General features: G+C 42.9%; 1 protein-coding gene across 22 annotated transcripts in view; it reads left to right on the plus strand.

Moving 5' to 3' along the window:
- KALRN (kalirin RhoGEF kinase) overlaps positions 1-14,462 on the plus strand; it is a 647,130-nt gene that overhangs the window by 55,361 nt on the left and 577,307 nt on the right. For 2 of the 22 annotated variants that reach the window (XM_079156100.1, XM_079156101.1), the window contains exon 1: positions 116-1,336. The exons of the other annotated variants lie outside the window; for them this stretch is intronic. In XM_079156100.1, the coding sequence (XP_079012226.1) occupies positions 1,270-1,336 (67 nt within the window). In that variant the 5' untranslated portion in view covers positions 116-1,269. Of the gene's footprint in view, positions 1-115; positions 1,337-14,462 lie in introns of those variants that run through there. 22 annotated transcript variants of the gene reach the window in all.

Here is a 14,462-nt window from a genome sequence, read left to right on the forward strand (position 1 = left end):
GGGTTCTGAGGAGGGGGAGGACAGGGCACTCTGCCATCCTTCAAGTATACAGGGGCAGTCTTTCTGCCTTGCACAGGGGCAGAAGCTCCCTTGTCCTTGCTTCTCTCCACCCAGACTCCCTTTCTTGTTCATTCATTAAGTAGCAATCACTTGAGCACTTGTGAAGTCCAGGTCACTCTAGTAGGTATTTGGGGTACACAAAGATGAATAAAAGGCAGATGCTGCCCTGATAGAGTTTATGGTCAAGTAAAGGAGAAGGGACATGTCAAGGAGAAAGTGAAGGGAAATGCTGACCTGTTGAGGAGGGGATTGGGGAAGGCTGCTGGTTTATGGCATCCGAGCTGGTCATTGTGAACATTAGGAGGATTTGGCCTTTGTGAAAAGGAGGGGTGGGGATGAAGCGTGCTGGCAGAAAGTGCAGGAACAAAAGCATGGGAAGAGGAACCCAGGCGTAAAGTGTGGGGAACTGAAGACTGGCACGAGGGGGAGGTGGAGAGGCCAGGGAGAACCTTCTCTCTGCCACAGACTACCAGGTGCTCAGTCAGGAACGCTCTGTTCCTCCTCTTGAGTTCATGGAGGAGTAAACTGAGGCTGGTGTTAAGTGGTAATCAGGATGAGAACCCATGGCTGTGGGGCCTCAGAGCCCAAGCTGTCTTTCCTCTAGTAGGATCTGTGAAGGGGTGTAGGAAGAAAGGGTCTGCAGCCTTTCTCTGGGCATGTGAGTCTAGCGGTTTGGGGCAAGGAGTACTTGAGGAACCCCACATGAGGCAGCTGGGCTCCCAGCCTTCTGGACTGGCTCTAGAGCCCAGAATGGCTGAGTGTCTGGCTTCCTCTTCCCTGTCCATTTGGAAGAGTCAGTGGCCTCTGTGTGGGAAGCAGGGGAAGCCAGGATGGCGGGAGATACTGGAATGGATTTTAAGATATAGCCTTGACTGTGGATTTTCATTCCCAAGACCATCTCAAACATCACTTCTTTGCAAAAGCCCTGCCTGACTCCCTCCCCCGCATCTCCGACCTCCCCTCGGGTCCAGGCAGGCTCGGTCTGCACACGGCGTTGTTCTGCACTTGTTCCTTTGTTGCTGTGAAACAGGCTCCCGGCACAGTCAGCCTCTGTGTGGGAGGACTGGTGGCTGTCTTTGCAAGCAGGCATTTGCTTAGAGCAGGCTGCGTGTGAGCCCAGCATCCAGTGATTCTGGCCTCCTCGAGTCGGTGGTGGTGGGATGAGGCTCTGCCCAGGGGACCGGCTGTGAAGGATGAGTTCAGGGTGGGATGACGGACCGCTTCTGGGACCAGTGGTATCTCTGGTATCTCCGCTTACTCCGGCTACTGGATCGAGGTATCCTGACTGTGTGTATGCTTGTGTGTGTGTGTGTGTGTGTGTGTGTGTGTGTGCGTGTGTGCGTGTGCGTGTGCGTGTGAAAGAGAGAAAGAGACAGAGAGAGACTGAGAGATAGAGACACAGAAGAGGATATTGTAGAGAAGGGAGTGGGAACAAAAAGAAGGAATGAAGCTGCTGCAAGTGTCAGACCCGTGGAAAGTCAAGGAAGGCTGTTTTTGTGGGGACATGTGTGACCCAGGGGAATCAGGGAGCACTGGGTCACTCGGGCAGCAGCTATATAACAGGATCACTTTTTTTGCTGGTCTTCTCATTGGGCTCAGTACCTTAGTCAAAGACGAGTGAAACCCTGTCTTGTCAGGCTCTCTGTGGAGTACCCGAGAAACTGTGCAGGAAGGAGAATGGTCTCTGTGGCAGGAAGCTGGGAGCAAGCCAATGCAGACTCACACCTCAGCTCTGCCACTGACCAGCTGTGACCTTAGGCTGATTTGTGTGACCTTTCTGAGTTTGTGTCCCCATCTGTAAAATGGGCATGGCAGGACCAGCCTGCTGTGGTTGTTGTGGAGTTACTATTTAATTCATACTTACAAAACACATAGTATCATGGCTAGTAAGCACAGTAGGTGCTCAGTAGATCCCAAGTTCCTCCTTGCCTGCCTCTGTGGCATGAAACTATAGCGCTTGTCCTGAAAACAGCTCCCTTTATTGGTTATCTGTAGAGAGACTGGTACAGAATTTGCAGTTAGTAAAAAAAAGAGAGTCAGCTTTATTCCTCAAGTTAATCTGATCTTAATGTATTTTACTGTTAATTATTAATGATCTCAAAATCAGGAAATGTCGCACAAATCCAAAATTCTGTGGTAAGGAAAAGCAACAGTGAACTTTGTTTAGTAATTGATTTTAAAAATGTTTCATGTTATTTTTAAGAGCTTTGGCTCCTTTAAGAAGTTTTGGTAATAATGATACCAAACCCCTACTGGAAAAGGTGGTCCTGGGGAAGTCCTGCGGCTTATACCAAGGTGTGTTCAGGGATAGTCTTAGGTGTGCCAGAAGGTCAATGCCAGGTGGAAGCAGAGAGCTTCCCAGAGCAGGAGAATCAGGCTCTTTATCAGGGGAGAAATCAAAGATGGAGGAATCCAAACCAACACATGCTGAAAGCAGTCTTTCACTAGTATTGAGAAATAGACCCAAGGGAGCCCAGACCTGGGGTGAGATGAGGATGTTAAGAAGAGAGCCAGCACTTCATAGAGGTGGATATCATAGACCAGGGGAAAGGACAGAAGACTACCCCCTTATCTGTGTGACCTCAGACAAGTAACTTAATCTCTCTGTGCCTCCTTTCCTTCATTTGCAAAAAGAAATGATGATAATGACAGTATTAGTACCAACCTAGAGGGGTTGCTATAGGGGTCAAGTGAGAGACTGTGAGTGAAACACTTGTCCCAGTGCTTGGCATGAGCAAAGTACCCCTTAGATGTTAGCTTCCATTACCAAGACAGTTAATTCTCACTCTCCTACAAACATCCTGGGAACAGGTGGTGTGTGATAACCAGGAGCTGAGAAAGGGCCAACTAAGAATTGTTATAGGCTTACAGACATTTTATATTGACATGATTCAAACTAACCTATGATGCTAATTTTAAGAATGAATGAGATGGTAATGTATAAGCTATAATCATAATTTATTTTCAATTTTTACAAAATGCTTGAATCCATGAATTGTAAACTTATTTCAAGTTCTGGCTGGCTTTGTTACTTTCTAGGAGCCCTTGAGTAAGTGATCCACCCTCCATTCATTAGTCTGAAAAGTGGGAATATTAATAATACTTACATGATAGAATTTGGGGGAATGTGTTACGTTAGTCTATGTAAAAGTGTCCTGACTGATTTATGGATTGATAGATTAACCTGTCTTCCTGTTTGCCAGAACTGTGTGTTCTTCCATGCATGTTTGGTTACCATGTGTGGCTGTGATTTAATCTGAAGGTTTATGGTATTTCATATAGACAGTATCTCTGGGGTTTTTCCTTACTGTGAGTCTTTAGGCTAGCAGCTCCTGACTGTTCAGGGCTTCTGATTTCCAAACTTTGAGAGTTGAATGTTGATGATGTCCAGTTCTAGTTAATGGGTATTAAGGTATCATACATGCCCAACGTGCCTATTCCCATTATATTCAATGGATTTTTGGATGTAGCAACATTAGTAACAAATGTTAGCTAACACTGTATAGAAAGTGGCATGCTTCACACTGTGCCCACTGGTGGGAAATGCTTAGTGAATACTTGTTGAACAAACACATGAATGATGAGCCTTGCCTTTTGGAGCAGTGAACAAATTTCTCTTAGGCCTCTAGGGGAACAGAATTAGCTCCCTTCATCTGCTTTGGGATTTTACATCATTTTACCCTCATCATTGTCATGCTTACATCATCTTGAAAGAAAAGGACCTCAAAAAAGTGAGGAGGAAATAAGAGACAAGAAGAGGTGGGAAATGATGAGTTTAGCCCAGGAAATTGAAATAATCGACAAACTGTGTGCCAGCCTGAGTCATCCACTTGGCTGCGAGCAGAGGATAAATGAATCTGTGACTTGACACACCTAGGAAGAGGGAGGAAACATTAGTGTCCATTATGGAGCAGCAATAAACTTTATAAAGAAGTAACAGTGTGTACCTGCTGATTGCAGACCTGTCGTTCCTCTCCTCATCATTGGGGCAGCTAAGGGTAAGGATTTAAAAAAATAAAAGGTATTGTTTTCTAGGACTCTACTAAGCTATAATGCAAAGATTTATGTGATAACGAACTGCCAGTTTGCTCAGACATTGTATTTTGATGATTTATTCTCATTAATAACAGATGCTGTTTCTACTGTGTGTCTCACTGGGCATTTGTCAACTCCGCTGACTGTAGTCTGTGCTAACAGGCATTGACTAAGGAGATGCTTGCCATGATGGCGACTATCCCTCAAAAGAAAAGAGCTCACACAGATAGGAAACAGAAGTAACACTGCCTGTAGTTGTTGTTGAGTTTTGGTGTATCCATGGGGACCTGACAAGTAAGGTAGGGGTTACATTCCTGTGTTTGTGATTTTTATTTTGGTAGTGAAGGGAAAAGAGTGAATGACTGATGCTCTCTATTCACAGACCCTCAGGTCTGTGTTTTCTAGCTTACAGGAACATCCACCACTGGTAGTCCATGAGATGATTTTGGGTGATTTGTAGATGTTGCTTGAGCTTCTCTTGCCTGGCCCAGGCTGGAGGATGGTTTATTCTGCCCAGGGCCACTTCCTGATGGGCTCTCCAGCCTTGCCCTCACTCCATCCAGTACAGGTCCTCTTAGGCTTGTCTGTTTCTCAGGTGCTCCCTCATTCCCACTTTAGCCTCCCTTGCATGCCACAGTGTCTGGCCTCCATATGTCTGCTCCTCCAACCTCCCTTTTCCTTTAGGCCCTGCTGCGCGTGCCTGTTCTTTCTGTCTCTCCTGTTCCTTTCAGGGTATAGCTGCATGCTACCTGCTGCCTGTACCCCCATTCCCCCGTGTTCCTCTCTTATTCTCCAAATCATCCCAGGCTTTCATCCCTTCACTGAACCCGCATCCTCTCCCTACCCTGCCCTCTGACTTTGAATGCCTTTTCCTTTCCAGAGCCTTCTTTTGTTGCTTCCTTTTTATGTCACTGTGCCATTATCTCTAGTCCACTAGTTTCTTTTAAAAATAAATTTAAGTAAAAAAGAAAAGAGTTAGTTAAAAACAATACCAAAGAAATTGTAGTGTAGGAGGTATGTGGATATGGTGAAAATCGTTATAGAAGTACAAAAATGACTGATGTTTGGAAAATCTAAGTGATAGGTTGACTTTGCAATGTAGGTTTCAGGCTGCTAATTTCTTGCTGCTTTGTCTGCATTCCAGTGGCTACGACAAAGTGCTTGGGATTCTGGACCAGAAACCAACTGGTTTTCAAACCTGATGTACCCTGGAATCATCTGGGAGCTCTTAGAAAGAACAATGTCCACATTCTCCTTTCCAGCCCCCTCCCCAGCCAGCTGAAGGAGAATTGCTGCAGAGAGGGCTGGACGCAGTTATCTTTGAAGAGCTCTGCAGGTGGTTCTGTGGCGGCCAGGGCTGGGAGCTGCTTGTTGCCATCCTTTAATGTGATGCCAGAGAGTAAAGGCAGAAGACTCTGGGGCAAAATAACAAAACAGATGAGATAATCAGTCACTATGCGAGAATAGTAAACACAGGAGTAAACACAGGAGTGCACTAAGGAACAACATGTAAAAGAACATGGTCCTTTGGGTATAATTCATGCAACTTTCTTAGAAACAATAACCATTTTCTATCACTACTTTTTAAAAAAAGCCTTGACTTTCCTTCATATTCCAGAGAAACAAATTTACCTGTGCCCCGGGAGGTTTTTTGGCTCCATCTTGCTTTGAATTTAAATGCTCAGTTCTGACTGCCCAGGATTTTGGATATAGGATGGTAGTTTGTTACTGTAGATGTCAAAAACCTTTCCTTGCTTGCTTAGCATAGCTCATACTAAGTAATAGGTGGGCACTGTTCATATTCTGCTAGAATCAGAGAAAGGAGAGCTGGGAGTAAGGAGAATACCTGTCTACAAGCCTGTATGATGTTGGGCTCTACAATGGCCCAGAGTTTCCTTGGGTTTTTCACTAAGGTTCATTGATCCCTGATAGACCATTCTCTGTCCTCTCGACCTTCAAATTTCCCAAATATTCTAATCCAAGGATGGATTCTGCCCAGGTGCAGGGCAGAGTCACAGGCAGCAGGACCACATGGCCTCTGTGTCAGGGGTCCTGATCTTTGTTTTTGCCTCGTCTTTTGGTCTTATCCTTTCTGTGCTTGTACCTCTTCCTGGTCCCTGATTCCTCTCACTGACAGATGCCCTGTCTTTGGCTTGTTTGCTGCTCAGTTTTCTGCACAGCGCTGGCCCCTGATGAGGTCATCTGTGGTATCTATGCTTTGATGATCTGCTTGTAACTGGTCCTGAACCTGCCATGGCTCTGGCTACTCACCTTGGTATGACTTGCTCTGTTCTTGTTAACTGTTGTGTTTGAGCACCCAGTGTGATGCGTGGCTTCTTTGTACCCACCTTCATGAGCCGTTCTTTCTCCTCCAGTCAGTGGGAAAAAGAAAACTATACAGCTTGCGTATGCAAAGTACATTGGGTGATTCTCCTGTGCTGAGATTTTTCTAATTAGAGTTGTTTAGGTATCACCTTCCTACTTGAGCTGAATATTCACATAATATAGAAAGAAGTTACTTTAACTTAGCCTTTTAACTCACAAATACCTATTATGATTTTTTAATTAGCCCTTAGCACAAGATCCCTTTCATAATATGATTTTTTAATTGGCCCTTAGCACAAGATCCCTTTCCTCAAAGGGTCAGGCCTGTGTTTAATAGTTCGAACATAGAGCCACTTGAAACACCATCACAAAACACTTCCCTGTTGTTCCACACCAGGGCCTCCCCAGCAACTTTCACATGTTTTTGTGCTTCTTCTTGACATGCCCAAAGCCTCCCCTTCTTACAGATAATTCATATTCCTTCCCTTCCAAACCTCTGAGCCCTATGTCCTCCTGTAAAGCCTCCCCTAGCTAATCACACCTGGTTCTCTTCAGAGATGTGGGTATTTGGGTGCAAGGCCAGTGGTTAGTGATTCTTCTTGTGCTGGCATGGTGGGTAGTAATAATACACACCTTGAGGAGTTGCCAACGCTGGAGGAGTTAATATGGAGCTCAGTAGGTGTGCACTTTTCCTCCTGAATTTTTGTAGCTATTAGGGAGCTTACTTGCTTCTAGAGGGTCATTTCCTTTCACTGAGAGTGGAGCTTCCCTAAGGGTGGCCCTCATTCTTGCCATCTCTTTGTATTTTCTCCCAGATATCTAGTTTAAGGTTGTATCCTAATATGAAACCTAATAAATAACTTGCTAACAGAATATCTGAACACTTTAGGAAACAATGGATTATCACATCATCCTTAAGGTATTAAAAAGAAAATGGTAATTGTTTTGTAATTCCAAATATCTACATCCTTTGGTTCTCTGAGATAGGCCACATTGTTTCCCATTTCATAGATGGGAAACAGGCTCATAGAGGTTAAGTACTTTGCTAAAATCATACAGTTGCTGAAGGAAAAGCCAGGATTCAAGATCCCAGACTTCCATCTAGGATGGGTTGTCTCCTATACCTGCTGCCTTACAGGTGGGAAGACCCTCATCTATCTCTGTCTTCAGCATGTGTGCTAAAATAGTTGCCCAGCCAGCTCTGCTGCTAGCAGATGGTAGAGTATATCACTGGGGTGCCTTGTCTGTGGTGTGAGATCACCAGACAAGATGTATCTAGGCCAAGTCCTGGGGGAAGGACACTGATAACTGCTCTGTGAGGTCCTGGTGTGGGGTTTCCACCCAGTGGGTGGAGGTTTCTGTGGTGTGAGAAGAGTAAAGCAGCATTGGGCTTCCCTAGGTGTGGTGTGGCTTCCCAGGATCTCTTCTTCTGTTGAGGCTTATCTAATGACTGTTGAAGGCCAAGGGCACTGGGACAGCTGTGTCCCTAGATGGCCTGAATTCCCAGGGTAAGTGATACATTTGCTTTTTACCTTGTGGATGGGGGTAGTTTGCTATAAAGAAACTGTCAAAACAATAAATATTGAGGTGTCATTAGTAGTAGGGGTGACAGTATCTTTTAAGAGCTCAGGCATTCCAGGGAGCATTTAGGGGCAGGAGGTAGGATTCTTGCCCTCAGGGAGCTTTCATTTCAACTCCTGAAAGATCCTAAAGGACCAAGAGCTAGCAGAAATCTTTCTTGAGTTTCCTCTGGCCCCCCTACCTAATGATAGATTACCTATAAGCAGGATCACTTTAGCTCTAAGAGTGGAAAATATGTACAACATATACAAAATGTACACCTGTAACAGCAACAAAATATGTGGTGCCAGAAGGAATTATTTCATGTTGAATTGATAAACTAGTGCCATAAATTCATAAGAGGGAGAGATAATTGGGTCTGAATAAAGAAAGAAATGCTCAGGCTGGGGAGAGAGCTCAGTCGGTAGAGTGCTTGCCTTGCAAGCACGAGGCCCTGGGTTCGATCCCCAGCACTGCAAAAAAAAAAAAAAAAAAAAAAAAAAAAAAAAAAAAGAAATGCTCATTTAAAACATATCTTCTGCAGAACTACTGTGTGCTTTCTCTATTTGGGGTTCTGGGAAGACAATGTTCTTGTCTTTGTGAAGCTTTCTAGTCTAGTGGGGGACACTTATTTACAATAAATAATACAATTACAGGTAGACTAAAAAGGAGAGAACTGAGTTAAGCCTTAGTAGTACTTAATTTTGAGGCTAGAAGTCACAGAATACAGAGCATGCTCAGGGAATGACAACTAAACCAGACTGCCTTGAGCATCTATGTGGGGAGAGTTGAGGTTGGAGAGAGAGGTTGGGACCACTTTTGTGAAGATTCTTGCTTTGTGTCACATTATAAACAAATGGTAGTAGTACAGTAGTGTTCCATTAAAAACGTATTGATTGAACAGTACTTATGTATTAGGCAGCAGACTAGGTGCTGCGAATACAAAGAAGCATATTATGGGGTGCTCATGTTTAAAGTAGAGACTCAGATGCATGAAAGTACTTTATAACAAAATTTTTAAGTGAAATTCGTTAAGCCTGCATAGAGGACAGCATAACTCATTGCCTGAAGGAGATGGAGAAGTATGTCTTTCCAGAATGTCTGGTAGTTCAGCTCTGGCATGCAGGATAAATAATAGTTGGGTGAAGAAGGTGGGGTGAGGCATTCTGATTAGCAAAGCATGGGCAGAGGCACAGAGAGGTTTGAAGAAGCAGATGCATAGCTGACAAAGAGTGGGGAAATTAAGTATGTGTGGAAGTTAAGGTACAAGAGAGGGAGAAATCTCAGGGAACTCCTGAGCATAAAAGCCTGATGATGCTGGTAATGGTCTTTAAAGGTGAATGTGGATGCACAAGAAGAACCGCAGGAAAAGAAGACTGAAAGTAAAGGAAAGGTAGGCCTATGGAAGGGAAGGATGGGGAGGAGGTGGGAGATAACATTGGAGAGAGTAACAAAAATTTCTCAGTCCTCATATTCAAGGACGAAAAAGTCATCCATGCTTATTAGGTTTGGCTGGAGGGGTGGCAACAGTTGTTCAAGTCTGAAAATGGGAATTGGATGGAAGGTGTTGGCTAAGGGCTTTAGAACCTTGAGTTTTTAGATCACAAAAATGTTAAGTTACTTCATGTAGTTGCAGTATATCTTCGATTCTAGGGAATAGTTAGGGTAGGAGATGCATGATCTTGAGTTATCTGCTTAGAAGTGACAGTGAAGGTGACACTTGCTCAGGGAAAATGGTGTAGAGAGAAATGAGAATAGTGTAGATTGTTTTGGGAAAGTAAGTGTTGACATAGGAAGACAGGATCAGAGAGATGACAAGGGTAGGTAGAGAGCCAGGACCACAAACTTAATGGGGATAGAGGAGAAGGGGCAGTTAGGGATCCCCATGTGCAGGAGATGGGCCAGTGTGGAAGAGTTTGGTGACAGAAGGCATTGTGACTACTTACAGCATTGTTTCAGTGCCTCGATGAGGAGAAACCAGATTGCAGTTGTAGGAGGTGGTGAGGACAAGGCAGCAGCAAGCACATATTGTTTGCTTGAGAAATATGTCAGAAAATGCAAGGTAAAAATAGAATGGTGGTTGGTGGGACATGAGGGTCAGTGAGGGTTGTGTAAAGAAGGGAGGTCTGGATGTGTTTGAGGCTTGCGAGGGGTCCAGGGACAGAAGTTTGAAAATAATGAACAGAAATGGATTATTAAGCCATTTAATAAATATTCATTGAACACCGACAATAAATCTGGGCATTCCAGGCCCTGTGTTGTTTGCTAGGGATACAGCATGAATAAGGCATGAAGTCCTCATGAAGTTTACATTCTAGAGAGGGAAGCAGACAATACACAAGTCAAGCAACAGTTGAATTTATAATAACAGCTTGTGATAAGTGCTGTAAAGTGCAGCAGTGGCCGGGAGGAGGTAGGAATGGGTTGAATAAAGCGTGCAGATGGAAGTGGTAGACTGGAGGAGGGGGAATGCTTCCTCCGTTGGGAGGGAGAAAGGACTGCTTAGAAAACGACTTTCAAGTAGAAAACAGAAAAATGAGGAAATGCAGTTCAGATGGCCTTGATATTTTTAACAAATATTCAGATGGTGTCAAGGACTGAGCCTGGAGAAGTGGGAGAGTTCAAGACCTTGGATAAGTCCTTATCTCCTTCATTCAAATCTCCAACAACCCTGCGATGTAGACTGTGTGTGTTATTTTCACTGTATAGATAAGATAGCTGGAGGGACATAGAGAGGATCCACAACTACAAGGTATGGGACAAAGGGAGGATCACCTGGATACTTTTTTTTTTTTTTGGCTACTGGAGAATGAACCAAGGGCCTTGTACTTGTTAGCTCTACCACAGAGCTCCATCCCCCACCCTGATACTCAATCATGGAACATATCTTCAAGGGATGGCAAGGATAGTACTGTCACTGCAATCAGGAGATGAATCTCTTCTCCCTCCTCTTATACAAAGCCCTGTGCTGAACCCCATGGGAGAACTTGGAAAGGAGGTCACCTCTGCACATGGAATGGGTTAACGACTGACAAATCAAGTGATCAGCATGTGCTTACTATTGAATACACTGACCTTATGAGCATTTGGATCTTTAAGAATTTGGATCAAGCTAGGGAAAAGGGCATATAGGATGAGGGAAAAAGCAGAGCAAATATGCTGGAGATTCAGGGGAAAGGTGTAATTAGAGAAAGCTAGGGATTGATCAGGTAAAAGAGTGAATCACTGACTCATGAGATGATATGGGGGCAAACAAATGAAAAGTTTTCTATTTCTTCTTCTTTTTACCAGCACAATTGTGTCCCCAGCAAATAAGAGTTAGAGATGGAAGAGATCTCATTTAAGAGATGAGGAAACTAAGTCCTGAAGAGATGATTTCACTTGCCAAAGTCACATGTTTAGTTATTGAATTAACTAGATGTTAAAAATCCCTCAAAGCTGAGGTCTCATTTCTTTATGTTCCTCTATGGTTTCAACCCCACTTCTACACCTTGTAACATACCCAGTAGCCTTGATGTAGTTACTGCATGTGGAAGAATGGGCAGGCTAGAGAATTTGTGGGTTTGAGGGATGTTTTGTTTGGATTCAACCTTTTAAGCCTCCAAGAAAAATTTCTAAGAAGTCCCAAAATCAGGATTGTATTTCTTTCTCTATCCTTCTTTATTATCGTGAAGCCAAGTGGAGTTGGAAATGGCACCTCCTCACTCTCCCCTGCTACTGCAGAATCATGCTCAGAGGAGCCCAGCCCAGGGCAAGGCAGAGGAGTGTCTCCCTCATAAACCCAAGCGGAAGACTTGGCATGGGGCTTTTAATCTACATTCATGCTAAATGAAATCTGTTAGATGGGATAATGAGCTCCATATTTTATAGACTATTTTAAGCCTGTCTTAAAATAAAGTACAGGGCCAGGGGTGGAGAAAGGACGTAAGTCTTGGAGACAAAATGGCATGGCTTACTCACCACTGTTTTCATTTTAATGATCCCAACCCCAGTACAAGTCCCTCAGTGACATTGTAATGGAAACCACATTTTTTTTTCTCCTGTTGGAAGTTTCAGGATGAACACAGCCAAATACTTTAAGACATAATTAAGGTTACAAACTCTCAATTCCTGGTAATACCCAGATCTTTCACCCAGGGGTGACTCAAGCCAGAGATAGTGCAGTTGAAAGGCAGTTGAAATCATAGAGATATTTCTTCCTCCAGTCTCTGGCCAATCACAACTTCTTTTCTAGGTCTTCCCTCCCTTCCTCTTCACTGCTGCCTCATCCACATAAATAAATAAGAATCCTGGTATTGACTCCTTCCCTGCCACAGGGAAAGAATCCCAGATAGATGCTGCTGTGACTGGAGGGGGCTGGATCAGGCTGGTGGAGGCAACACATGTATAGCTGGAAGGGCAGCCAAGGGGAGTCTGCCAGTGCATGTAGGGTGCAGGAGTGGGGAGGCAAACCATGTCATCACTAGGTATGGAAAGAGGCTTGGAGGAGAATGTTCTGCACATTAAAGGCTGGAAAATCCAACTAATAGGAAGGTGTTGAGGGCCTAAAAGAGTAAAGAGTTTCCTTCTCCTGAATTTGGACATGATGGGTTGAGAACTCACAGTTTGGGTCTCCTTTGCCTTGTAAAACTTTCAGAATTGCAAAGATAAAAGTTAAGAAACTTGGCATGGTCAATCCAATTATGTGGGCTTACTTTCCCCCTCTCAACCACATGACGAACACCTGGAACATGTAAGATAGTGAGAGGCCCTAGTGCATGCAGGCACACTGTGTTTGGCCAATTGCAGTTCAATCTTATCCTTGTAGGAAAGGCTTTAGTTTGCACAAGGAATAAAGAAAGGGCTAGGATATTTCCCTTTGGCTACCTTGGTTCTATAATCTGCCCCTGGGGGTGAGGATTCTGGGACTGACCAGGATGAAACCCAGCTGAGCACTCTTTTTGACTCCATAGAGATGTCATCTCTGCTACATTTCTCACTATCCACACACCCCACACCAATGGGCAAATGATCATGTTAATAATATCTCCTTCTGGAAGATGTATTAATTAGTACATTCTTAATCCAATTAGCGACTAAATACCACTCTGAGTCTCAGTTTCTTCTTTCAGAGAATTAAGATCATATCTGTCTGTAATAGTCATTCATGCCCTTTAGTAAATGCTTCCAGCTCTCCACCTTCAGAGTACCTGGTAAGGTTGTACTTCCATACACCTTCGACTGTATGATTTGCTTTGCCTAATGAAATGTAAGCAGAAGTCAGGTGTTTCATTAGCAAGTGGAAGCTTTAAAGCCAGGAGGTATTATTTAATTCATTCTTCCACTGTGTTGTCAATTGTAGAAGCTCTGATGGGATAAAGCCTTCGTTAGCTTGGGACTCTAGATGACAATGATGTTTATTCCCTTTATTGAATCATGTAGAACATGTAATATGAACAAGTAATAATCATCTTATCTGTTAAGCTATTGAGATTTTGGAATGGTTTGTCTCTATAGCCTACCCAGCCTGTCTTGAATGATTTTTAAACTTCATAAAACTTTGTGGAGAATTAAACAAAATTGTAATACAGAGTTTGTACAGTTCATATCACATAGTAGGCACTCAATAAATGATGGCAAATCCTATGAATATCATTTAGGATGCTTATGGCTGCAGATAATTGAACCCAAACTAAAATTTACCTAATAAATTTATTTCTCCTTTTCCTTTACTTCTGCTTTTCCTTCTTCTATTTCTCTTAAGAATTTCAGAAGTTGGAAAGTTAAATTAGAATCTCAATAGTATCACTAAATTCTTATTTAGTCTGCTTCTATTCACTAGATTTTTTAACATCTATAAGATGTTGTAGTTCGTCAACTTTGGAAAATCTTTAGCCATTGTCCCTATCCTTTCTCTTTTCTCCTTTTGGGATACCAGTTGGTTATATGGTGAAATTTCTCACTGTATCTTCTACATTTCTTGTGGTTATTTCTATGTAGTTAATAATTTTACCTATGATGCTTTCTAGATAATTTCCTCTGATCTATCTTCCAGTTTATTAATTCTTTATTTAGCTGAGTCTAATCTGCAATTAAGTAGGCGAATTGTCTTCTTAATTTCAATTATTGTGTTTTCCAGTGCTAGAATGCTGACTTAATTCCTTTCCAAATCACTTTTCTAAAAAAATTAAGTTTCATGAAAAGCCCTCAAACTCATCTTTAATTTCTTTGAGCATGGCAAACATGTTTTTTATAGTTTCTATTTGATAATTCTAATATCTGAAGTTTTTGTGGTTCTGTTTCTTTTTATTTTTTCCCAGATTTATTGAGGTATAATTGTCAAATAAAAATGGAATATATTTACCCTATACAGTGTGATTTTTTTTTTAGTTTACATATATTCAAATAATCTTTTGGAAGATTTAATGGGCAGTGCGATGTTTTAACATACATGTATACATTGTGAAATAACTAACACAAATGTGGACTTGTTTCTGTAGTCT

The sequence above is a fragment of the Sciurus vulgaris genome, assembly GCF_902686455.1.
Source record: "Sciurus vulgaris genome assembly, chromosome: 10".
NCBI classification, from domain to species: domain Eukaryota; kingdom Metazoa; phylum Chordata; class Mammalia; order Rodentia; family Sciuridae; genus Sciurus; species Sciurus vulgaris.